The sequence below is a fragment of the Arthroderma uncinatum genome (genome assembly GCF_011692745.1).
Source record: "Arthroderma uncinatum strain CBS 119779 chromosome Unknown scaffold1, whole genome shotgun sequence".
In the NCBI taxonomy this organism is placed as follows: Eukaryota; Fungi; Ascomycota; class Eurotiomycetes; order Onygenales; family Arthrodermataceae; genus Arthroderma; species Arthroderma uncinatum.
Genome location: NW_022983863.1, coordinates 2,351,093 through 2,375,556, shown reverse-complemented (window position 1 = coordinate 2,375,556; position 24,464 = coordinate 2,351,093). Strand labels below are relative to the sequence as shown.

The following is a 24,464-nucleotide window of genomic DNA, read 5'->3' as shown; positions in this document are numbered from 1 at the left end:
CAGATAGAGATACTGGAAACAGTGGCAGAGCATCTTCCATGGGTATTCTTTCTTCATCACAAGGCTGGAATAAGCTAACAACTTGCAAAGGTAGCCCCCAATCGAACATAGATCTATCCAGATCCCTGAAGATGCTATTCTTGGTATCTATTACCATTATTTTGGCTTGGCTGCCAGTGGCCAACGATAGTCTCCATGGTGAGAGAGCCCAGGATGACGCAGGCAAAGGCAAGGCCATGAAACATATCATATTCAAACGGCAAATATGACTGTTTAACCTTCGATATCACACTGATTCTATATCGTTTCAAACCTGCTTTGCCCGATGGTTTCAACACCGTCATCCGTGATACACAGCGAATAGGAGGCTTGGAGAAACCCAACGGCCAACGTCTCTCTCTCCTAGTTGGATGCCTTTCGATGCTGCTGCCCTGAAAAACGGATGCCATGAATGGACACCATGAACGAATGCCATGAACGAATGCCGGTATCCAGGCTATTCGCCAACCTTAGCGATGAATGGGGCGCTGCAAGATCCAACAACTTCGTAAGACGGGGCTATTTAAAGCCATATGTCTCAGGGACATGTTGCCGCGCCCGTTGCAGTCGTCAGTTAAGACATACATCTGCATTAGATCCGAGAACTCTCTCTGGGTCCCTTCGACAACGGAAATAAGAGCAAGAAACATCACAAGTTGTTCCATGTTGATTGTTCCAGGGGGGAAGTTCGGATGCGAGGCGGTTGGGCGAGCTATTGGTATATTACATAAGCCACCCGTTTGCTTCCTCTTTGAACGAACATCGGGATCTTCGCCCTTGGAACTAACGACACAGACATATAAGAGCAGGCCAACAGCACAGGGAAAAACTGGCGTTGGCATCGTTATACTCACAACTTGCTCCTCCGTGTCCGCGCCCTTCTCGCCCTCGACAGACAGAGCTTCGTCGTGCTCGTCTCGCCGCCACTCCTCGAGAACCTGCAATTCGACTCTAGTGACATCCTGAGATAGGACCTTGATTTGCGCCCAGGTAGCCTTCTCACCGTCCAGCCTCGCAACTTGGTTGGCTTATAAGGAACGACAAAATCCTGCTGAAGAAGACCGGATCGATAGCCCATCCACGTCGTCCTGCCATGCACTTGTCAAACTCGCGAGTAACCGGCATCGTCTCTATCCTGTGAGACAGCTTGCCTGGTTACCTCCTATCCTGAAAACTCGATAACCGCCAATCGTCCATCCCGACCTCTCGACTTCTTTTTTTTTACATTCTTTTTGGGCCGTAATCAGGCCTCCATCTCCATCTCATTAGACCGGGCCATCCAATCTCCGGTGCAGTTACCATGGATGGTGATCTCAGTCTCTCACAGTCCTTCGGCGGGCTACGCATAGCCAACCCGGATAATGCCTCTACAAATACATCGGAAGGGCCTTCCGTCTCCTCTATAATATTACCGTCTGGAGAACAGGACACTTCTGAAGCAGCCGACGGACCTCAGTCAACCCAGATCGATGATCAGTCAGTAGGAGGAGCATCACCTAGCCCCGCACACTACGCATCATCGTCGCATACGGATCTTCAAGATCGAATTAGAAATTCACCGCCGCAGCCCTCCCCCGGCCTACCACCCAACATGGGCCATCATTCCGCTCGTCAATCAGTATCACTTCCGCCTAACCACCAGGCTTCCTCGTCGCGCGGTGCCCCTTATCGACTTCGAACCGATTCGTCCGCCTCTGCCACAGAACACCCATCCAGAATAGATTCTCGTGGTGGATCAGCGGCTCTTCAAGCCGGCGTGCTCCCACGGGATGAAGGCCACACCGATAGGTCCTATGCTCCAACAAAGGGCTTCGTTGGGGGAGCACCCCTACCACCCAGGCAAAGCTCTCGCAGGGCACCAAATACCTCTATACCACATGTCTCATCCTCGTATGGAAACGAGAACGCTCCGCTAAATAGCTCGGAAGAATGGCAGGAACGTGGGGCCGCCGTGGGTGTGCACCAGGACATCGATGCGAGCGGGAAACCAGTTGCCAGGTACGTGAAAAAAGGGGTCAGAGACTTCGTGTTTGGCCGCACGCTGGGCGAAGGCTCCTACAGCCAAGTTGTAGCAGCCACGGACCGTCAGACCCTCAAGGAATATGCGATCAAAGTCCTTGACAAACGACATATAATAAAGGAAAAGAAGGTGAAGTATGTAAACATTGAAAAGGATACACTCAATCGCCTAACAGATCATCCTGGAGTTGTTCGGTTATACTACACCTTTCAGGATGAACGATCGCTATACTTTGTCTTGGACCTCGCCGGGAGCGGCGAACTCCTTGGTGTTCTCAAGAGGATGGGGACGTTTGACGAAGAATGTACCAGGTTCTACGGAGCGCAGATTTTGGATACAATTGGATACATGCACCGGCGGGGGGTCATCCATAGGGATCTCAAGCCAGAGAATGTCCTTTTGGATAACCAGATGCATGTAAAAATCACCGACTTCGGAACTGCAAAGATACTCAGTATGCCATCTCAAAAGGATGGGGGAAATGCCGGTGGAATTCCTTCCATGGACTCGCCTGAGAACGATAGGGCAAGATCCTTCGTCGGCACCGCGGAGTACGTCAGTCCTGAGCTCCTCACGAACAAAAGTGCGTGTAAAGCCAGTGATCTATGGGCATTCGGGTGTATCATCTTTCAGCTACTGGCCGGGAGACCACCGTTCAAGGCCACCAACGAGTACCTCACCTTCCAGAAGATTGTGGCCCTCGATTACGAGTTTCCAAAGGGCTTCCCACCCACCGCCCGGGACCTGGTTGAGAGGCTGCTGGTTCACGATCCCGCCACTAGGCTGCAGATTGAACATATTAAAAACCACGAGTTCTTTGACGGAATAGTATGGGGTCGGGATCTGTGGAAACAGAAGCCACCCAGACTAAGGGCATACACGCCCCCGACAGAACCCATCAAGCTAAATGGTCCAGACAATGACGACAGTTTCCCTCCAAATATCAATATGAAACCTTCCGCAGGCTTCCAAGGCTCTTCTACGCCGCAGAACAGGTCATACCCCCCAGTTATCACTGAGCTGCCTCCACCCTCGCAACTCGACATTGAATGGTCCCCTGTCCTGACCCGAACTAACGAGCGTATATTAAAGCTGGGAAACCTAACTGTATCCACATCCTCGGCACCTCGTTCTCAAAATAAGAACGGCAATGGGGATGGCGATACCCCGAAGAAGTTATCCCGTTTCTTCGGAGGATCCACAACTAAAAAGCGCCAACGCCTAGTCCTAGTTACTTCCGCTGGCAGGGTGATCATCGTACCGGCGGGTGGCGAGGATAAACGGCCAAAGATGGATCTCTTACTTCTTCACCCAGAAACACAGTACCGGAGTGTGACTGACGCCAAGGGGTTTTCGTCCTGGGTAATAGACACGGTTAGTAGACAGGAACCAATTAAATCATCAGCCATTGGGAATCCCTTTACTAACGTCGCTAAATTCTGTTCTCCCCAGCGCGATAAGCATCATGTCTTTGACGAGACTAAGCCAAGCAGTGACGCAGCGGCTTCGGCCGTTGCCACGCAGGAGTGGTTGGACGTATTAGACCGTGCAAAGGAGCTGGCATCATTCTACTCCACCCCCAACTCCTACGCGGGCGACGACGGGTTTAGGGATCTATCTTCAGGCGTTTCAAGCCATGCCAACACGCTAAATCATACCGATGATCCACCGACAGGCCAATATGCTCAATCAAGCGGCAGGAATGCGCTTTCAAAACACCAGCCGTCTCCAGAGGGCGATTCGAAATCAAAGAAACGATTTAGCCGTCGACACTCCAGGAATGGCCTCTCTGCCGTGTTCTGACGGCTAAAAACCTAATCTATCTCGCCCCTTTTTATTTTTGCATACATCCTGCCTCCCGCATATGAAGCTATTTTGTTTAATAACACCGTCCTTTCTACTGGTGCCTACTACCCCCTAGCACCACATGTCCGTAAACCATAACCCTCCAGCATTCCCGGACTCGCTCTTGTCTTTTTCTTCTTCCGTGCGTTAGTTCTACTTCATGTGATCAATTATTTGTGCCCCCTTCTCTTTCCTTTCTTGCATACAATAATTGCCACCCAGGCTACGATTGATGACCTCTTGATACCATTGACTATGTTACCGAGCGTTCTAGTTGTGACGCAGTTGTCAATAGGAGGTAGCATTTGATGGTTGTTTAGCATTCGAACGTTTTTCTTTTCTTCAGACTCCTTTTTATCTTGCCCTTTACTGACTACTAATTAACCATGTTTTTCTTTTTCTTTTTCTTGTCTTGGCCCTCCACATCCTCTCCTTTGTTATTACATCACATCTGTATTCTTCTAGCGTTCCATGTGTTTCTGGCTCGATCTAAAGCCTCTTCTGTTCCTCAGTCTACTTCTGTCTGTTGTATTAAGGCATATCCTTTACCGCAGATTCTTTTTTTTTTCTCTCCTCTAAGCTTTGGCGTTTATTGAGTCGCTTGCACTTGAGATTATATTTCGTTTCGCCTTTTATTTCTTGTTCTCCTCATTGTCGTGCATAGAAACTAAGCAGGGGAGTGAGATTAGCTGGCAAGCAGATGACCATTTCGCGTTTTTTTTTTTCTCAAGTCATCCCTTGTCTTGCTCTATCTTCGCCTGACACCTGTTACTTCCGTCTTTCAGCTGCGAGATCATATCTAGACCCGTTAACATCGGTGGCCTAGACGTTCCGAGCGTGACTTACATGTCACCCTACGGCGTCACCATTCGAATGGAGTATAGTGTCCTGACTTCTCCTCGGTAGAAGTACGCTGTAGAATAGTGAAATTGGAAAACATCATCACCCGCCAACTTTTTTTCCAAGACATAGCTACACCGCGCCTCACATTTGGATGTTCGAAAGTGGACGAAGAGGGACCGTGGGACTATGAGAGCATGTGATAGATCAATATAATATCGAGCGCGCCGCAGAGCAGGGGGGGCCAGCCAGACGTGGCATGCCTTTTTACCTGAATATACCGGAGTATGCATAGTCGATGCGATGCGTCTGGGAGTGAGGGGAACCCCCAGGCCCGGTCATCTACCTGACCCACGACGTCGGCAGGGCCCCATGCCTCATATCAAGGAGGACATATTGTTCTGTGCATGCAATGGGTAGCATGCAAGATGAAGTTACACCCCGCCGGAGCCACAGGATTGGATAGACGAGATAGTTGTACTCCCGTCCTTGCGGTGAAAATAGAGTTGATGCCTTCGTGTAGGTCATGCCATGCTAATTTGCCTTAGTATGATAATATAAGTGCGTTTTGAGCAGAAGGAAGCAGGCCACTCAACTGAACCGACCCTTGCCCACACCCTCAGGAACAGGGCAACGGGCATCTCCATCTATCTCCAGCTCCATCTCCCTAGCAATCTCAATCTCCCATGCTCTCCGTAGATATCGGCGGTCGAACTTGGCTGATGCCATCCCTACACCTGGCCCTCTCCCCACACGCACGTACGCGATCGCCACTGTTTAAAAATAACCTCAGCCGGGGATGGGGTTTCTTCACTGCTCGCCGGTGTCAACGGCGGGTGTCCAGGTTGCTGGTTTCTGGTTTCTGGTTGCTCGTTGCTGGCTGGAGATCGATCCTCGTCCCCGCAAACTCATCCATGTCGTCGATGATCCGGGGTTTGTGCTGACTCAGCCCCGAGCCGCCAGGAACGATGCTATCAAACGACGGGATAACCTGCTGGCTGCAGACGACCACGATATCGCAGCTGGATATATTAGCAGGCGTCGTGCAGCCCAATCAGAGGGGAAACCGGCCATCAGTTCTCTCGTATCCTCCAGTTGGGTTGGAAAATCCCCCTGTTCCTCCTGTTCTGCAAACGCAAACTAGAAGCTTAACGGGCTGAACACGAAGGCGAACAGCGTTCGGTCTGCGATGAATGATCCTGGCCGGTTTCAATATAATCCCTATACACATGGCCCTCCAGAGCAGGCATCAAGCCTGCCATTTTGGCTCTGCTAGCCGAGCCGGGAAACTCATTTCTTCGACATCTGGAAAGCTAAACACACATCTTATTCGACTGGAATCTTTCTCCCTGGCAATCACAGCCCGTTTCTCGCTGCTGGCCGGGGGGGCTAGGGCCTTGGGGAATCGACCCTTGCTCCGCTGCTACATACGTCCGTCCTGTCTATGCCGCTGGCCGATGTTAGGCCGATGCTAAAGAGATGCTCCAAAGCAGTCCTTGGTCCGCTTTCCCTGCCGCTATACCCTTGATATCCCGCCATCCATCCTTTATTGGCATCGCTAAGGTGGTGTCATTGATCCCTGCAGAAATCACCGCTAAACTGGAAATATTGCCTATTATATGCCCGCTGCCCTTTGCTATATGTCAGGGAATTCGATATAAAACTAGGGGGGAACCCTCGCATTCCATGTCTCCACGCCCCAATAATCTTATATTGTTGCACCCGGAGGATATATATATGCCTCTATACAGGGCCCAAGTAATATATTTGGGTTTCCATATCGCTCAGGGTGTGATTCCGAGGAGAATAGTGTTCTTGCACTACCTTTCTTATCACTTCTTCAATGTTTGTTTGCCTCCCACACACACACACACACACACACACCCCCGTCAAAGGCCTAGACAAGAAGCGCATCCACCCGGTTCATGCGCTTCGACCTGCTCGATTTTGGTCTCTCCTCCATGACTGGTCTGGAAGAGACACCGCAGACACCGCTGCCTAGCTGTACGGCGCATTGGCAGTGAATTTACCAAATACCAAACGTGGAAGGCCGTGGATATCCTTGTGAATCTTGGGGGGGAGTGAAAGGTTGCAGAACATGCAGCTGCCATGGCGATTTCGATGGCCACCTCCCCATATCCCAACAGAGATATAAACTCCCCACATCTCCGCCTGCGATCTTGCAGCTTTCTTCTCCACTGCATCATCCAGGTCGCGATTCTGCATAGTCCATCAAGATCATTATATACATTATAACATATACCATGAAGCTTTCTCTTGCCCTCCTTGGCCTTGCTGCCACCCAGGCACTCGCCATTGCCATCCCAGACACTACACCTGAAGACACCGATGTCCCAGATCAGCTTACCTTGACCGAAAGACGTCACGCCGGAAGCGGATGTGCATCTGACAGCAAGACTGTCCGATACACCGTTGCCAACGACCGCAGGTCCATTATCATTGAATACCAATCTCTCACGGCGAAGATCAGCTCCCGAACTTCCCCGGCCGACGAACGCACCAACTGCCAGGTCAACCTCGATGTTGCTGCCCGTAACGGCTTCCAATTCTCTGTTGCTGGAACGACCTACTATGGCGCTGCTCGCTTGGACACCGGTGTGACTGGCAGACACGGAAGCATCTACTACTTCTCTGGAAGCCCCGACCAGGTACGTTCTGGACCTCTCTCCTTCTTTGATATCATCAGCTAACCATAACAACTTTCAGTCGTTCACCGCAACCGGCATCTCTGGCCCACGCAGGGGTAACTACCGCCTGGACAGCGATGTAAACAAGAGAACCTGGTCTCCATGCGGTGCAAGCTACCCATTCAACGTTAACACCGATGTTCGCATGGACAGTGACAGCGCAAATGCCATCGGCGAGATGAGCCGAGAGGATGGTGCCGACGGAACTGTCAAACAGGTTGTCTACCTTGATTGGAAGCGGTGTTAGACGAGAAGGATATCTTTTTGTCGAAAATAATCCTTTCCTTTCGTTTCTCCGTGCACAGTTCATTCTTCACTGCCTAACGGCATCGTTTTGACATAACTTCTTTTTTATAACTAGGCTCAATCTTGAGTTCCCAGTTGAACGACCTTTTTGATGAAGACTTGTACACTTCGACACCACGACTGTCGCTATAAATACATATATATACCTTGCCTGCCGAAATTAATGTCCTTCTCTTTGTATCGTGTAACTTATCATGAAGATATAAGTCTCCTCTCTCCACGTAGGCCCATGATATCGACCGATGTCCACGTCCATGTGAATACCCGAGATGCCTGCAATTCATGAGGGCTACAGGCCAGGAAAACGCCTTCGATGCAGCCACAGTTCGTTCTCATAGGTTCCCTTTGCCTCCCAGTGGATCGAGTGCCCTGCAGATGGCGGGCTTATCCCAACGATTCGACGACTGCGCCGCAATCTAGAAGAGCTGTTCAGCTGTATCAAACGGGCATCGTCGAGTCCCGGCATCTACTGCTTTCGTCTGATATCCAGGGTCTTTTTCTTGCTATGTTGGCGCTGGCGTTCGCGTATATCAAAAAAAACTAGGCCTGCACAGCCTCACACTAACAACAACCGCCAGCATCACGAATTAACAAATATATTCTTCAGCATCGGTCTCGTCTCGTCTTTTCTCTCTATCTTCCGTCTCTTCCTGTTGGCCTTGAGCTTCCTGGAGCCCCTGAAGAGTCCCTAGTTACGCGCTTCTGTTTCAGCACTTCGACCTTCGTTTCAGAATATATTTAATCACCCACCATCGCGAAACCACAACATCCTCATCGCTGGCGGCTACTGTTGATCTATACCGGAGATTTGCGACCTGACTGTGCCTGTTATCAAGGAGTACAGGCTCTCTCCGGCTGTAGAAGACGCGACTGGGTCGTCTACTTGCTGTTCTTCGCGTCTACAATCTGCAGATTCTACCTGGACGAGGGATCATGTTCGGCCTCATCCTCTGTTGATACCGCGTCTTTTCCCCCGCCAGATTGCTAAACCGTTCATCTTAACAAGGGAAAAGCTTCTTCCTATCCATGGTTTCGCAGCCGACAGCCATGGAACCGTCCACGGCTGCTCCCCGCGGGCCCTCGTCCGTTACTTCGTCACGCCGGTCGAGACGCCATCATCGCTTCGGAAGCCGTTCTCACGCCGGTGGTTCATCCCACCAGCAGCTCAACGAGTTCCCCGTATTCTCCGCGACGGGAGACGTGGAGATAGTGATTCGCGCCGCAGATCAGGAGCGCCGGTACCTGCTGCACCGACTGATACTGGCGCAAAACTCGGGCTTCTTCGAGGCTTCTACGAGTGACGAGTGGTCGAGTGTGCAGGCACAACGCGAGATCACCGCTGCTGTCACCGCTGCTACCTCGAACAGAGCCGGAGGAGCGGATGCGTCTGCTCAGTCGCCGTTAGAGGTCGTGTACGAGCTTGGTGAGAACAATGACGATAACGACGAGGAGGAGGATGGCCCTCGGACCAGCGTCGAATCCAGACGATCGTTGACAGTTCGCACGGGTATCCCACCGGCAAAGACGAGATGGAGATATGAGCTAGACTGGGACAACAGAGAAGGGGATGAAGTGCCTATTCTCGTGCAAAAGGTACAGTCTTCTGCCCTGGCCGTTGGGATATACAACATGCTAACGCGCATACCGGAAAAGCCCCCCAGCAATAGCAACTCGGTCTTTGGACAGGCTGCACAGCAGTCACATCCGCCACTGCCAACTCGAAACAAGCCTCTAGCTCCCCAGCAAGGGTTCTTTCGATCGATGGCAAACCTGTCTGGGATTCAGTCAGCCCTTCACCTGCCTCTTGCAACTCAGTCTGAGGAGACAACGCCTGTCGACCCTACAATCCGTGACTACGATAACCTCTTTCGAATCTTCTACAACTATGCGCCGCAGCTGAACCCGCATAATATCACCATAGCATACTCCCAATGCAAGTCGTTAATCGCGCTGGCTGATATGTACGATGCCTTGACCGTCACCGGCCCTCGAGTGGACTATCATTTATTGCGCTTCTCCTCTTCACTTTACAAGCATATCGCGAAATTTCCAGCAAGTTACATCAAGCTTGGCTATCAGGCTCGCAGTCGTGTTATTTTTACAGAGGCTCTTATTCATATTGTGGGTGACTGGCCTGTCTCCTTGCCCCTTGTTGGCCGAGACCATAAATCGCCACTCCCAGACACGGTGCTAGATCTTATAGAAGACAAAGTCGAAGATCTACAAGATGCAATTAGAAGGGCAGAGTCGAAGCTCTTCCGGCTTACACTGACGACCTCGCGTGGGGAACGAGTTAGCCCATTCAATAACTACCTGGACTGGTTGGCAGTCTCACTATTCCGGCAATGGCTGGTCGATAATACCACTCCCCCTCCGCCTCCTATATTGAAGGCCCAGCCTACACTGCCAACCCGCACCCAAAGAGATGGTAGGAGTGGTAACCCTTCAGCTTCTACCCGCAATGTATCCGTTGTTGGCAGCAGTGGCGGCGGCGGACGCCATCATAATACTTCCAACTCTACCTCCTCACGTCGATCAACCAGCAACACCGCTACCGGCCGCCCTTCTACTGGAAATTCAACTACCAACGGGGATGAAGCCAGCCCCCAGATCCCGTTCTGTATTGGTCGAACATACAGACTCATTGGGTCTTCCAATTCGCAGGCATATCTGACCCATGATGAAATCAAACGCTTCCTCAAACTGCATCCAACCTCTTACTCCCGTGAGAATCTGAAGCGATTCGAGAGCAAAATGGACGAACTTAAGCGATTGGCAAAGGAAATTGTGAAACCGCTGATGCGAAACTTTCTCGAGCTGGACTTGAAAAGTACTGGTGGCGAAGGTGATGCGTCGTCTTCTAGGTCATTAGTGACCTATTTGACTTGTACAAGAATCGAGGAAGCTGATCTTCCTTGGTATTGATGATATATTTGCATAGTACAGAGTAATGTGGGTGATATAAGTTTGAGCTGGTCTTTCCCCTTTTTTTCTCCTTAGCAGCACATCATGTCTCTCCTTTATATACTAATATCAAATGCTACGTGTGAATGCCTTTATGAACGATTGTTTCAGATATCCCCAACTGCCAGTCTTGTGAGCGCTACTCTTCGTTTAATTTTATGCTTTCTAAGACTTGAAATAAGCCAGTGTCTTCTTCGGTTTTGGGTCTGGCGGTGTCTTTCATATATGTATATGTTTATGAGTGCTTTTTTCTCACGTAATTCCATATAATTAATTACTGCCTATATATATCTTTACGACCCTGAACGTTGTCCCATAATCTATCTATTTCTATAGTATTGGGATGTCTAGCCAAATCAGTTGTAGATGATTCTAGATGAAAAACTCCAATTGCTCGTATATCGTACATATATGTTACAGATCTTCCTTTCCAGGTTTTATTTATTCCCCCGAATAACCTCGATCCCACCCATCCAAGGCCGTAGTACCTCGGGCACAACGATACCTCCTAGCTTCTCATCCCACCCATGTTCTAGTATAGCAGCTAGAACTCTCGGAACAGCCATTGCGGTACCATTAACAGTATGAGGGAATCTTGACTCACCCGCACTGTCACGCACCCTCGTCCCCAACCGTCGACTCTGATAGTCCGTACATATTGAGGTCGATGTAACTTCTCCCCACCCGCTATAATCGGGGTCAAGTACCGACGATTTATCGGAACCATTTGGCATCCTTGACGGGAAGAGAACTTCTATATCTCGCTTTCGAGTCGCGCTCGCACCAAGGTCGGAGGAGGACATTTCCAGGACCCGGCAGGGCAGATTGAGAGAGGAGAGGATATCCGTCTGGATGGAGAGCATTTCCTCGAAAAGGGACAACGAGTTGACCTCATTAGAAACCATGGTCGTTGCGTTTGATTCAATATTATCGGCCCATGCAAATAATTCCACCTTTGTAAATTCATGCACGCGGTATAACCCCTTGGTATCAACCCCTCTTGCGCCAGCTTCAGCTCGGTAGCATCTACTCGCACCCACAAGCTTTATCGGAAGTTGGTCAGCCAGTATTTCCTGTCCAGCATACATAGCAGCAAGCGGAATCTCAGCAGTCCCTGTTAAGCTGCGCTGCGGTTTGTGGGCAGCTCTATCTCTCTCCGTCTGCTGGATGGACCATATCTGTTGCTCGTTGTTTGCATCACGGGGCTGGAAACCGCAAGCTTCAGCAATATGAGAGTAGACAACACTTGGTGGAGAGACAGGTTTCCAGCCCTTGCTACGAGCTGTGCTGAGCGCGTATTGGACGAGTGCATGCTCGAGCAGACAGCCTTCGTTGGTAAGGAAGTACCACCCCCATCCAGTTGATGTTGCAGAGCTGGAGAAGTCGATCAGCCCTAGTTCGGTGCCGATAGAGACGTGTGATCGTGGAATAGAAGAAGGAGAAGCAGATATAGACGTATATGACGGCGGCGAGGCAGGGTCGAAATTGATGTATGTGACAACTTGAGGCACATCTCCAATCGGTGTTTCCTTCGATGTAAGATTTGGCAACGATAAGGCTAATTGCTGGATTTCTTCCATACAATCTTGCCTCCGGTCCATCATCTGTTGCGAGGCATCTTTCAGCTCCTTCGCTTCTGATCGAAGTTCCTCAAGTGCTTCAGTCCTATCCAGGTCCCCCGATTTCAATTCACCCGGCACCGCTGTACCAGCCCCTTTCCCTTCTCCTTGTTGTCCAGTTTGTTTATGGCGCGCCGCAAGCGTAGCGAGTTTAGCTATTTCCTTCTCAACCTGCTTTATCCTTGATCGAGGGTGCTGTAGAGCATGCTGCAAATCCGCCGCTTCCTTCGCTAACGATTGTATTCTCGGCGGGTAGTCTGCAACCGGTTTATAGTTGCGATCGAGACAGTTTTTGGAGTATAATTCCGCATTTTCGCGAATGTGCCGGACATTGGGAACGGCCTTTGGTGCCGTGGGCGGGCGAGATGAAGCTGTACTGAGGACGCTGCGGGACACGGAGAAGTTCCGGCGTGGTGATCTAAGTGTTAGCCTACAATTGAGGCATATGTATGATTTCGAAGGCCTCATTGGGGTCGGTTTGTGGTGAACGGCGTCGTAGAACTCGCTGGTGTAAATTGTTGATGGTTTGAGGTTTTTGAAGCTTTCCAACTTTATATGTTTAAGTATCACCACCAACCAGCACTAGAGACAAAGTACGGACACATTTAATAGATACTTTCACAGAGTTAAGAATAACGAAAATGATATGTATTTGAATCGCTAGCAACTACTTTTTTAGCACTAATTAACGATCATTCAGCTTGAGCTTCGATGCCTCTGTACCCATGAGCCCTTCGCAAAGACAACCGAAAGAAATAACCGAAAGAAGAGAAAGAAGTACCATCGGTAAGATCGCTATATATACCGAAATGCATTCCTATTTCTCCCCACTAAGCGGACCGCCTTGCAAAAGCCGGGAGCTTGTACCTTTTGACACGGGCAACGACACCAGCAAAAGTAAGCGCCGATGCAATAGTAACAGGCCAGAAGCCAATATGTAGAGTTGTGACGTTATAATCCGTCTTGGTAGCAGCGATAATGACCACTAGTTCGAGGACAAACAGCACATATCCGCTCACGCGGTGCCATTTGTATATCTTCTTCCCATTCTCGACGCTGCCAAAGACTTCCTCGGGGAAGAAATACTGCGCCACGCCAACAGCTGCCTGCAGGAAGATAATTATATAGGTGATGAGGCCTAGGACACCGTGGACAGAGGAGAAACGGGTCTCTGGATGGCTCTCCTTGTTGATCTCGATGATTATGAGGGCGGAGATGAAGGCGAGGTTCGCAATGGCCAGGAATCCAAAGTGTGTGAGGGCGCCTGCCCGTTTCTGCGAGGCAGTCTTCGTCGGCTGCACGATGAGAATCGCTTGAACTGTGAGCAAGACGGCTACCGAGTTGAGAAGCTGTGTTGTTCGTCAGTATAGGGAGCCTGATGGAGGGGCCATGGAGGTTGGCCATCAGACGCAGCGACTGCTTACCGGGTGCGGCGAGAAGAAGATGAGTTCATGGGTGAAGATTCCGGACCAGACGAGACCAGCAATCTTATTATCTTGTCAGTATCTTCTTGATGATGGTTATATATTGATGACTTGACGTACGATCAGTATCCCAACCTGCGCCAACGCCGCCGTTCCTGGAGACGTTGAATCAGCATATATGGCCATTGATGGATATAAAGACAGCACCTATGGCTATCCATCACGGAAGCCCTTACCTGTTACCAGATTGATGAAGATATTCTGGTCCTCCGCCTGGGTGACGTCTCCGGGCCTGCCGAGCAGCGGTTCGTTCTCTACGCCATCTTGGATAGACGACGGCCGTTCTTCTGGGATTCCAGTTGCAGATGCCATTATTATTATTGCGTGTACTCCGTATCGGTCAATGTATAGCACTCCGCACGTTAAGAGCCAGCTCGACGAAGAAGTTGTTGATGAGAAGTTGTTTGTACGTCACAAACATTGCATCATCACTTCCGCTTATATAACTATCGATCTACACTACGAACTTGCTATAAAATATAGAACCACGGAATGATTATACCGAATATTAGTGATACAGATACGTCTCTCTTTAGCTGAGCTAGGCCTGAAGCTCTCTAAGCCGGCACGGTAGCTGTCGCCTGTTTAGATGGCCCTGTTCAAGGGCGAATTTACGTTATCCAGTAAGAAGCAACGGATTCAAATCTTGAAGGTTTAGATATTCCACTTCCCCCACCGGCGAGTCCCGAGGGTATGATCGATATTCGAGAGATAAACCTGCGGGGGACGCCGTTTCGTCCAGAATATAAAAAGAGCAGCCTGTCCGGGGGGATTCGAGTATATAATTGAGTCCATATCATCGAGGGAGAAGAAAGGCATAAAGATCCCCGTATATTCCGTGTTCGGTATAGAAATATCAAGAAAATGGCCAGCAACGTCACTCCTGTCACCAAGGATGAGATAGACAAGTGCTTTTCCAAGACCACCAACCTGGCATCCTCGGGCTTGAATTCCACGGTCCTGGCATGTAGCGATGAGTACTTCGCCGCCGCATCGAACCTGCTCACGCCCGGCCCGCCAATCCATAAACCAGGCTATTTCGTGCATACCGGTGCATGGTACGACGGATGGGAAACCAGACGCCACAATCCCGCAGAATACGACTGGGCACTCGTCAAGCTAGGCGTGGGCAGTGGAATCATCGAAGGGATCGAGATAGATACTGCGTATTTCGTAGGGAACTATGGCGAGAACGTCGTTGTCGAAGGTGCATACCTGCCGGCCGCCGACCCTGAAGCAGCGTCGAGCGAGCAGGAAATGATCAGTGACAGCTATTCCAAATGGGAGACAGTTCTCCCTATCCAGCCGTGCGGTCCATCGATGCGCCAGGCATGGCGATTGTTGAAACCAACCGGCCCCCCGTTGACGCATATACGGGTTCGCATGTATCCCGACGGCGGGTTCTCGAGACTGCGATTGTATGGCCATGCTCTGCCTCCATCTCTGGCCGCGACTCAAGACCAGTCTCCTCCGATCGAAGAGCTCTCCTCTGCTCTGATGGGCGGCCTGGCTCTCTCGGCTAGTAACCAGCATTTCACCCCGATTTCTAACCTCCTCTTACCCGGTCGAGGGAAGGATATGGGCGACGGATGGGAAACCGCCCGCTCCCGCGAACGAGGACATGTCGACTGGGCAATTGTGAAGCTGGGATTGCCTGGATCGGCTGTCAAGGTGGTTGTTGATACCAAGGACTTTAGAGGGAACTTCCCTCGCGCGATTCGTGTCGACTCAATTGACTGGAAGGAGGATGAGAATAGCGAACCACCCTTTGATCACGCTGGCTGGACTGAGCTGGTCAAGGGAGAACAGGCTTGCAAAGCCGATACGGAACATGTTTATGAGGGAGAGAACCTGGCTGCTGGAAATCACATCACACATGCGAAGCTGACCATGATTCCAGACGGAGGAGTCAAGAGATTCCGTATCTTCGGACATAGAGCTACCAAGGCATGAACAGGCTACTTATTAGCGGGAATAACAAGAAGATAATAACATAATATAACAACAAACATATATAAAAGCACATTACTATAATCCAGTTTTTTGCTCCCTCCGCGTTAAATGGTCAATAAATGCCCAAGCTAATAACCGCCGCACAATATGGACACAGACATTCCGGCCAGAGTAAACCTCTCGTTAAAAAAAATCCCATATATACATGTCCTCGTCATCATGAATGAAATATGTTAAAACAATTATCGTCCCCCGCAGCATATCCCGACATGTCAATGCATTAAGGCTAGTAGACATAAAGAGGCAGAAAGTAAAAGCAGTATAGATGTAAAAAATCTATGTACTGCAGAGCGGAAGAAATAAATGCCCAAGTAATATCGTTCCCAGAAGTAACAGGCTAAGGACTGTAAAGGCATGAAAGAAGATGGGCTCCTTCTATATGGCGTTGACTCGCAAAGCTAGGCATGTTGTGTCCAACGGGCCTCGTTCCAGACGGGGCCAAGGGTATAAAGAGTCTAACCGGAGGCTGCTTGTACGTGTTCGAGACATGCGTCTATCATTGTTCCGCGGTTGGCGCTTTGTTATCGTCTTGCTCTGGCTTCTTCCCTGTATTCTCTGGTCCAATTCCACCATTAATGGATCCTTTTCGCCTCTTGGTTGCCGCCGCGATTGCAGCATCTACCGCGGCCTTTGTCTTTTGTTCTTCAGCAATTCTGTCTTTTAAGGGCGGAGAAGGTGGGTTCATAGGCCCCCTTGAAGCTTGTAATTCTATCAGGCGTGAGGCCGCAGCAGATGACTTCGATCGTTTCGGTAGCGACTTCGTTTGTGGCGCGAGATATCGATCAAGCATGCCTTTGAGAACATCCGATCGCACCGGTTTGGCTAAGTAGTTATTCATACCAGCATCTATGCATTTCTCACGATCTCCCTCTATGGCACTTGCTGTCATGGCAATGACGAGTACTTCGTTGACATTCGGGTCTGGATCTTGACGGATCTTACGTGTCGCGTCGCACCCGTCTAGTACTGGCATTTGAACATCCATCAGGACAATATGGAACGGGTTCCCATCCTTAGATCGCTGCCTAAGAGCTTCAACAGCTTGCTCTCCATCACTGAAAACTTCGCTCGATAACCCTAGATGGTGAACGAAACTGACGGCGATCTTCTGATTGATGGGGTTATCTTCTGCGATGCAGATTCTGACATGGTCGCGGGGTATGTGAGAAATATCTCGCAAGGTATGAGCGTGTGGTTGTTTCTGCCCCGATTCCTGAGACCATGGGGTTTTTGGAACGGCATCCTTGCCAGCTTTTTTGAATAAGAGTGTAAATGTGACTGTCGTCCCTACACCTTCCTGGGATTGCAGCCATATTCTTCCACCAAGGACGTCCTCGATAATAGCTTTGCAAATACTCAACCCTAACCCACTACCACCGTAAGACCTTGCAGTAGAGCTGTCTGCCTGAGAGAAAGGTCTAAATAAGCGAACCAGCTGCTCTTCTGATATCCCAATTCCAGTATCTGCAACTTTGCAAGTGACACGTATTTTCTCAGGGGTGTCTTCGTCGACTGTAGCTTGGACAGTTACCGACCCCTTTGGTGTGAATTTATAGCTATTGCTGAGCAAGTTCATGAATATCTGATGCAAACGGACAGGGTCGCCCATCACCAGAAGGTTAGGATCAATGCTATCTAGATCCTCAATTGTTTCAAGTCCTTTCTCTCGGTGGGTATATCGAAGAGCACGAACGACTTCCGCAATAGTTTGGCGGAGGTTAATTGGAACAATAGAAACCTTCATTTTTCCGGCCTCGAGTTTGGAAAAGTCGAGAATGTCGTTGATCAGGGTAAGGAGCGTGTCTGCACAAACACGAATTGACTCGACGTAAACGTCTTGCTTGGGATCCAATTTAGTCGCTTTGAGCAATTCTGACAATCCAATGACTCCAGTCATGGGTGTGCGCAAGTCGTGCGATATGTTGGCGAGGAATATGGATTTTGCTTTGGCTGCATCTTCTTTGAGCTTAACGTTATGGTTGGCCTCGACTTCTGCGATTTTGGCTTTATGCTCCGCTTCCCGGGCCTGTACTAGAGCGCATTTTTGCGCTTCAACCATAGCAGCATTAGCAGCACTAGTAGGTTATGTTAGTTCATGGTCCCATACATAGGAGGCATACCAGGCCTCTTATATTATTGGCCTGGCGGGGGACTTAGCTTACCTTACTTTCCGCACCTCCTGAAACAGGAATGCATTGGCAAGCGATATGCCCATTTGGTTGCAAACAAGGCGCAGTAGAACAAGGTTGCGTTGAGTAAAGGAGTTAGGCTTCCCTTCAATGTGTATCACTCCAAGGAAATTCTTTGCCTGAATAATCGGTAAAACGATGATAGACCGACCGTGTGGGTGGCGGGAGGTGTAAGCTTCGCTAAGGTTGGAGAACCTGTCATCTTCCAAAACGTTATGCACCAGCACCGGCTCTCTTGTACGAAGAGTATAGCTGCTGATCTGCTGCGCCATTTTATCTTCAATATCAGAAAATGGCAAACCATTCTCATACGCAATAGGTTCGCTGTCGTTATCCCCAGAGGCAGCAACACACCAGCCTTGTGAGTCAAATTCGGTGATCACTAGAGCATGTTCGGATCCACTACATGACTCTAATATAATGCGGACCATCTTTGTCAAGAGCTTATTGACCTCAAGCTCAGATGACATTACATGACTGAACTCAATGATGGTGGACAAGTCAATGATGTCTAACCCAACGCCGGTTATATCAGAGGGACCCTCGGTTGGCTTCTGGTTTTGTTCAAGCCAGTTCTGGTTATGGCCACCTTCAAGTGAATTGATGGCGTGGGAGTCTGAAGAAGGTTCCGTCACATTGGATTTTTGAACGCCGAGAAGTGAATCAATTGTTTGGCAGCCAACGTCATTTGATCTTGAGACTGTCCCTATTCTTGTCAGCCATTCATATTTCTCCGTTAACTGTTGTGCCTTTCCGGCGGCGCCAATTCTATTCCACACAGAAATGGCTGGTTGTAACATCTTCTGCGCTGCACGTTTGGCACCGCGTCGAATAAGGAAATCCACTACGGACAATGAATTAGTATATCAGTGATGGCCGCTGGACATGGTACGGGCTCTCTTTACCTTGGAGCTCATAAGCAAGCGCTTCCTCAATTGGCCAATTATGGAGCTGAGCATGGTCCAATGACTCCTGCGATCCTCACAAGTTAGATACAGCAATCAGTGGTTATAGTATAAACTGTACATACCTCAAAAGCTATCAATGCTCCCTGGAAGTCCTTCTTTACCTCGCAAAGTAAGGCTTGGACCATCAATGACCATGTTCCATAGTTCGCATCACACCCCCCTCGCATATAATCGATTTCTTTCTTGTATCCCTCAACTGCGCTAATGCTAGACTCCACGCCAGGCAGTTGAGGGTCTTCAAGATGGAGGGAGAGGGTGGCCATCGACAGATAAAAGTATGCTTGAGTTGCCAGCCTTGATGACCAAATTCCGTGCAGCTGACCAGCCATCTCAGTACCCAATTCCACTATCTTCGCATAGTGGCCATATGCGTATAGAGGAATAAAGAGGACACTGCGATACATAAGCAGAACGTGAGGTTTTCCCGGAAAACGTTCCATGATTTCAGCCTGATACGTTTGATCGTCATGGTGTGCATCGGATAAAACAAGGTCAGCCGAGCTCGCTATCGTCTTTCCTTGCAGCGCGCGGGCCGCTTGCCTGCTATGTGTTAGAATTAAACCTAATGCTTTGATGGTAATGAAGTACGTACCGGACTGCTACTATGGCGGTTCCTCCACGAATGTCATGAGACCAATCGCTGATGCCCTCAGTCGCATCATTGCATAGGGCTTCTATCTCTCCTAAATCATAGCCAAGAACAAGTCGGGTAATAACCATCGAGGATACATTGAGAAGAATGTAATAACGGTCGCCGATAAAGAAGGCAGCTTCCGTTGACGTTTCTAAAAGGGGCATGGTTATAGCCACTGGCTCACGCATATGATTTATGAAGACATTATGAATCGTAATCCCACGCGCAATTGCTGAGGGATCGTTGGTAACACGTAGGATTGATAAAGCGGCGTCACTTAACTTGAGGCCGAGGTCCTTGTCCTTGAAACGACTCAATGAGAGTGCCGAAAACTGGCTATACAAGTAAACAGCCTGCACCATCGAACCGTATTTGAGGGTGATGCGCATCATTTCCACTGTTAGGCGGAGGAACATCAATGGGTCAAGCCACAAACAAACTGATATAGCTTCGTTCATCACTGCACCAACAGCGATTACCGATCGATCTTCGCTCAGAGGTCGCGATAATAGTGTATCGAAATCCACGGTTCGGAGATATTGGGCAAGTTCCTTGAATGCTGTATCGTTTTCCTCCCATGTGGTTACACGGTTCACTTTCACGCCTAGCTCTTCTAAACAAGTAAACAAAGCGTCCAATGCCGCGCATATATTCCCTTTGACGGAGTGAACCCGACTTCGTAGTGTCCAGGCTCTTGCTTTGCAGGGCGCTGTGCGTGCATTCTTGAAAATGACGTTAAGGGCATCTAACGTCTCAGCTGTCTGGCCCAGAGCTAGATGCATTTCTGCAGTCTGGATGTAAAGTTCCCTCGTTTCGTCATAGTATGCGTCGGGCGTATCGGCATCCCAAGCATTGTCTTGTAAGAGGAAGATACACTGCTGGTAATTCTTGAGTGCCGTCGCTTTAGCACCTGATTTATAACCCGCCAGGCCTGCTCGGTACAAGACATCCCGATATGTAGTGCGTATGGGGATTCTTTCTTTAATTAGTCTTGAGGAGAGGCTGATATGGCGTGCCTTTGCGTGCAATGTAGTATCGTCGTCTGGTAAATATTTCATCATTGTCTGTATTATGATAAAGTGCATTTTCTCGGAATTATGGCATTGTCGCATAGAAGCCACAGCCTGGGCGTAGTGATCTGAAGAGAATCTGGAATATATCAGCCAAACTGCTCCGACATAAAGAGAGTATGCACACAATAACGAACCTGAACTCATCATCGGTATCACCCGGAATTATAATATAAGCTTGGAGTAAAAACTGAAGCCCTGCTACAATATCGGAGCTATCCTGTACCCATTTTGTTTGGGCAGGGCAGGTAACGTCATCCTTATCCTCCCCTCCAACTTCATAGAGAAATTCGCCTGATAGCAGCTTTTGGACAAGCGAAAAGGAGAAGGTCGTACCGAGCAAAGCAGCCCATAGAACAATTGACCGGGCCGCAGATGGCATTTCCTGTAGTCTCTTGACAACAAAGTTGGTACCAACTCCCTCACCATAGCCAGGCACGACAAATTCCGAGAACACTCGATCGAGGTCAAACTGCCATGCAGCGTCTCGCCAGGAGTACCAAATGCAGTTCTTACGATAACATGTTTCAAGGATCAAGCGGGCGTAAAACGGGTTTCCACAGCTCTTCTCTTGTACAACAGCAGCGAGTGGCACCATAGCACTGTTCGCGGGTTGGTGCATTGTTGCTGCAACAAATTCAAGGATGTCGTCCTCGTTGAGGGGCTCTAGTACCACTCTTGTGAGATTTGGGGCTTCCATCTCAAAGAGAGATTTCATGGTAGGGGAGACAATGTCATCACTCCGGCCGGTAAGGATAATAACACATCGCAGTTTATTCTTCATGATTTCAAGTAATAAGCCCGCAGACTCCTCATCTACGAAATGCGCGTTATCCACACATATACAGATGACTTCGTAAAGAGACATAATCCTGAGCACATCGATCATAATGTCCACAAAGTTGATTCCCAGTGAGGACGCAGGGCCTTGACAAAAGTCTTGAGAGGATTGGCCTTGGCTGAGGCTGGTAAATTCCGAACCACTAACGCCGAAGGATTCTTCTATGTCTTCTTTCAGCCCCTTCAGCGGCTGAAAGGCCCTCTGATGCATTGTTGGCTCATAGTCGACATTTTCTTGAAAGAGTAGTTGATACGGAAGGTCCAAGAACTGGTATAGGGAGCCCCAGATAGGTTGCAGAGTAGCGCGTATTGAGTTATGATATTCCGTTGTGATATCGCGCTCTGAGAAGATCTGACGCAGTAAGCTAGTCAGGGCCTTGAGAATTGGGTCAAATGGTAATTTGCATTGCCGGTCAACTTTTGCGACTGCGACATACCCAACTTTGCGGATTTCGGGTAGTAAACGTTGGATCAGGTCGGATTTCCCCATTCCAGTTGGGCCAGATACAGTGATAACTTCACATCGGCCTCCATGTCGATATTTAGTATGAGCGGCCTTACGCCGTGCCAAAGAACCGGAGTCAAACGCAAGACTGGGGGAGTCACGTTCAATATTTTCCCATGACATCCGCGAATCCGTTGGGCTCTTCATACGATTGGATAGAAGTGCAGTTTTGGTACTCATGGTTCCAGATTCCGTACTGAAGATAGAATCCTGAGCAGAAGGGTAAAGCGGATGAGAGGTTGAATTGTGTCTGAATGCGGGAGCGGCGGCGGGAACCCCAAGAGAACCGGAGTCACTGGAGGCATCGATGTCCACATTGTCTACTCTATCGCCAGAAATTGATGAGTTAGAGCTTCTTGTGTAGAGGCTCGTTTTGTTAGGAGTAACAGCAGCCTGCCGCCGTTTGTAGGCCTTGTTCACGACACTCATGATTCGGTCAAATTCCATCTTCCTACCGAACATGCCACAGGGCAAAGTAAAGAACGAGGAAACGTCCCGTTGGGCCACTTGAAACTTTTTAAGCGCATCCGCGTCTCCATCGCCTAGCAACTTTGAAATTTGCTGAAAGTCCCACTTAACAGCTGAGATAGTATGATATCTCTCGCCAATTTGTTTCTTGGTCATTCTTTGGATAACAGCAGCACATGCGTCGGGTACGTCAAGGCGTAGAGACGATATAGGACTCAAATTCTTGCTCAAGACATTTTGTACCACCTCGACAAGGTCTTTGCCTTCAAAAGCAGGTCTTCCTGCGAGCATAATCCATAATAAAATACCAAGAGCATATATATCTGTCCGACTATCCGGTTCCGTTGGTAACCTGCCGGTCTGCTCGGGCGCGATAAATTGTAATTTGTTTCTCACACCTATCTCCTTGGATAAGACTGCCCAACCGTCGCCCAATGCATTATCAAATGATCTAGCGCCATTTCCAGCATTCATTAATCTGACGATTTTAGTGTCTTCCGCGAAATGGAAAGCGTCGCCACGGATTTCGCCATGAACCGTCTTGAGGCCATAGTGTAGTAGCTCGAGACACTCGCAAGCCCCGATGGCAAAGTTGAAAAACGTGGGCAAGGGGACCTTTTCAATTTCTGAATTAGACGTGGTAACACAGTCCATCTGAAATGAAGCGGGCCCGGCTGGGATTAATTTTCTCAAATAGTTAGGTGATACATATTCGTATATTGTTACTAGAAACAATCCGCGGTCTTCTGGCTGGCGTGCAAGGTGTATGATATCGATGGGACGAACTGTGTGTTTGCATTCCGGATCAGAGGTCTCGATGATGGATCGTAGGATATGAAATTCGCGTTCTAGCCGAACAACATGGCCGGAAACACGGGCTATAACGGGAAGCCATGGTCGTTCAACTTCATCGCGCGGGGAGGTAATTTCACTATCCGCTTCGCTAGGCGCCTTGCGCCAGTGTGACGGGAAGAACGACCTTGGTTCTAACTCTGGGGAATTATGCGACGATATGGAGGTTTTAGATCGAGAGGACGAGGAGGCGGTTTGGGTTGAGGTGGTTTCGGAGTCGGCGGAATATTTGATTCCAGTAAAATGCCAGTGGTCGTAGGAGGAGTGAATAGGCACGAAGTTTTGGTCCCACGAGTACCCGGGGAGTTGCGATAGGCGCTCAAACAACCGATCAGGGGAGATTTGGAGATCCTCCCCAAGAATGCGGTTTTCTTCCATCATTTGCAGCGGATGATGATTGCCTAGACGTTCGGACGGGGGGAAATGCAACGGAGCGGCAACGACTGTGGGAGGGCGAACATATCGTGATCTGCGATCACTTCAGAGAGTCAACATGTTCGTCACTGAAATTCTATGAAAGAGGTGTCGTTAAATCTGGGTGGTTGATTTAGGAAAGGCTGAATCATGTGTTTTAACGAGATCAAGCTATCGGTAGAAATCTGAGCGAGTGATGGTCATCCTTCTTCTCGTCAAGATACAAGTTCTAGGCCTGTAATCCCAGCCACTGAGCCACTGACCCTCTCGCTTGTGGCTACCATGTGCCACCGCGCTTGAGGCGCACGCAGGAAAGTTTAGACGGACACATCAAACTCTCTCTTCGTGGTTGATAGACACATCATAGAACTTGGAGTAAAAGCTGGGCGAGGTAAGGCAAACCAAACATCGCCGTCTGAGTATCCTCAGGATACTTTCAGGGCCCGCAGTGACGACGGTTTAACCACCATAGTCAACCATGAGTCGAAACCCCGAGCTAGCCGAAGCAGGGGCCATCGTTCAGGAGAGTAGTTACAGAGTCTATCTCTCTCAAACACGCCTGTCCTTGCTCTTCCGTGCTATGCTTTAATGCATGTCATCGTGGAATAAAATAGTGCCACTCTCTGACCTATACCTGGGATCAGTTAGCTCAACCTGAACAGGATTATCGGTAGTACGAGGGATAC

At 49.4% G+C, this 24,464-nt stretch overlaps 6 protein-coding genes across 6 annotated transcripts; 4 read left to right on the top strand and 2 right to left on the bottom strand.

Annotated features, from left to right (window-relative positions):
* Window positions 1-1,339: 1,339 nt before the first annotated feature.
* GIQ15_00725 (serine/threonine-protein kinase) lies at window positions 1,340-3,862 on the top strand (the record flags this gene model as incomplete). Its single annotated transcript, XM_033548142.1, has 1 exon — window positions 1,340-3,862. One exon carries the CDS (start codon window positions 1,340-1,342, stop codon window positions 3,860-3,862), a length of 2,523 nt encoding a protein of 840 aa, XP_033409093.1.
* Window positions 3,863-7,008: 3,146 nt separating this feature from the next.
* On the top strand, window positions 7,009-7,699 carry GIQ15_00724 (uncharacterized protein; the record flags this gene model as incomplete). Its single annotated transcript, XM_033548141.1, has 2 exons — window positions 7,009-7,413; window positions 7,472-7,699. The coding sequence occupies 2 exons, from the start codon at window positions 7,009-7,011 to the stop codon at window positions 7,697-7,699; spliced, it is 633 nt and encodes a 210-aa protein (XP_033409092.1).
* Window positions 7,700-8,805: 1,106 nt separating this feature from the next.
* GIQ15_00723 (uncharacterized protein) lies at window positions 8,806-10,683 on the top strand (the record flags this gene model as incomplete). Its single annotated transcript, XM_033548140.1, has 1 exon — window positions 8,806-10,683. The coding sequence occupies one exon, from the start codon at window positions 8,806-8,808 to the stop codon at window positions 10,681-10,683; it is 1,878 nt and encodes a 625-aa protein (XP_033409091.1).
* A 476-nt stretch (window positions 10,684-11,159) lies between these two features.
* Window positions 11,160-14,137, bottom strand: GIQ15_00722 (putative Cytochrome b561; the record flags this gene model as incomplete). The annotated part of the gene is made up of 5 exons (XM_033548139.1): window positions 11,160-12,771; window positions 13,209-13,690; window positions 13,766-13,828; window positions 13,886-13,920; window positions 14,002-14,137. 5 exons carry the CDS (start codon window positions 14,135-14,137, stop codon window positions 11,160-11,162), a joined length of 2,328 nt encoding a protein of 775 aa, XP_033409090.1.
* Window positions 14,138-14,689: 552 nt separating this feature from the next.
* Window positions 14,690-15,778, top strand: GIQ15_00721 (allantoicase; the record flags this gene model as incomplete). The annotated part of the gene is made up of 1 exon (XM_033548138.1): window positions 14,690-15,778. One exon carries the CDS (start codon window positions 14,690-14,692, stop codon window positions 15,776-15,778), a length of 1,089 nt encoding a protein of 362 aa, XP_033409089.1.
* Window positions 15,779-16,334: 556 nt separating this feature from the next.
* Window positions 16,335-23,745, bottom strand: GIQ15_00720 (two-component sensor protein histidine protein kinase; the record flags this gene model as incomplete). The annotated part of the gene is made up of 6 exons (XM_033548137.1): window positions 16,335-17,913; window positions 18,001-18,871; window positions 18,933-18,999; window positions 19,058-19,535; window positions 19,588-20,778; window positions 20,837-23,745. The coding sequence occupies 6 exons, from the start codon at window positions 23,743-23,745 to the stop codon at window positions 16,335-16,337; spliced, it is 7,095 nt and encodes a 2,364-aa protein (XP_033409088.1).
* Between the last annotated feature and the right edge of the window lie 719 nt (window positions 23,746-24,464).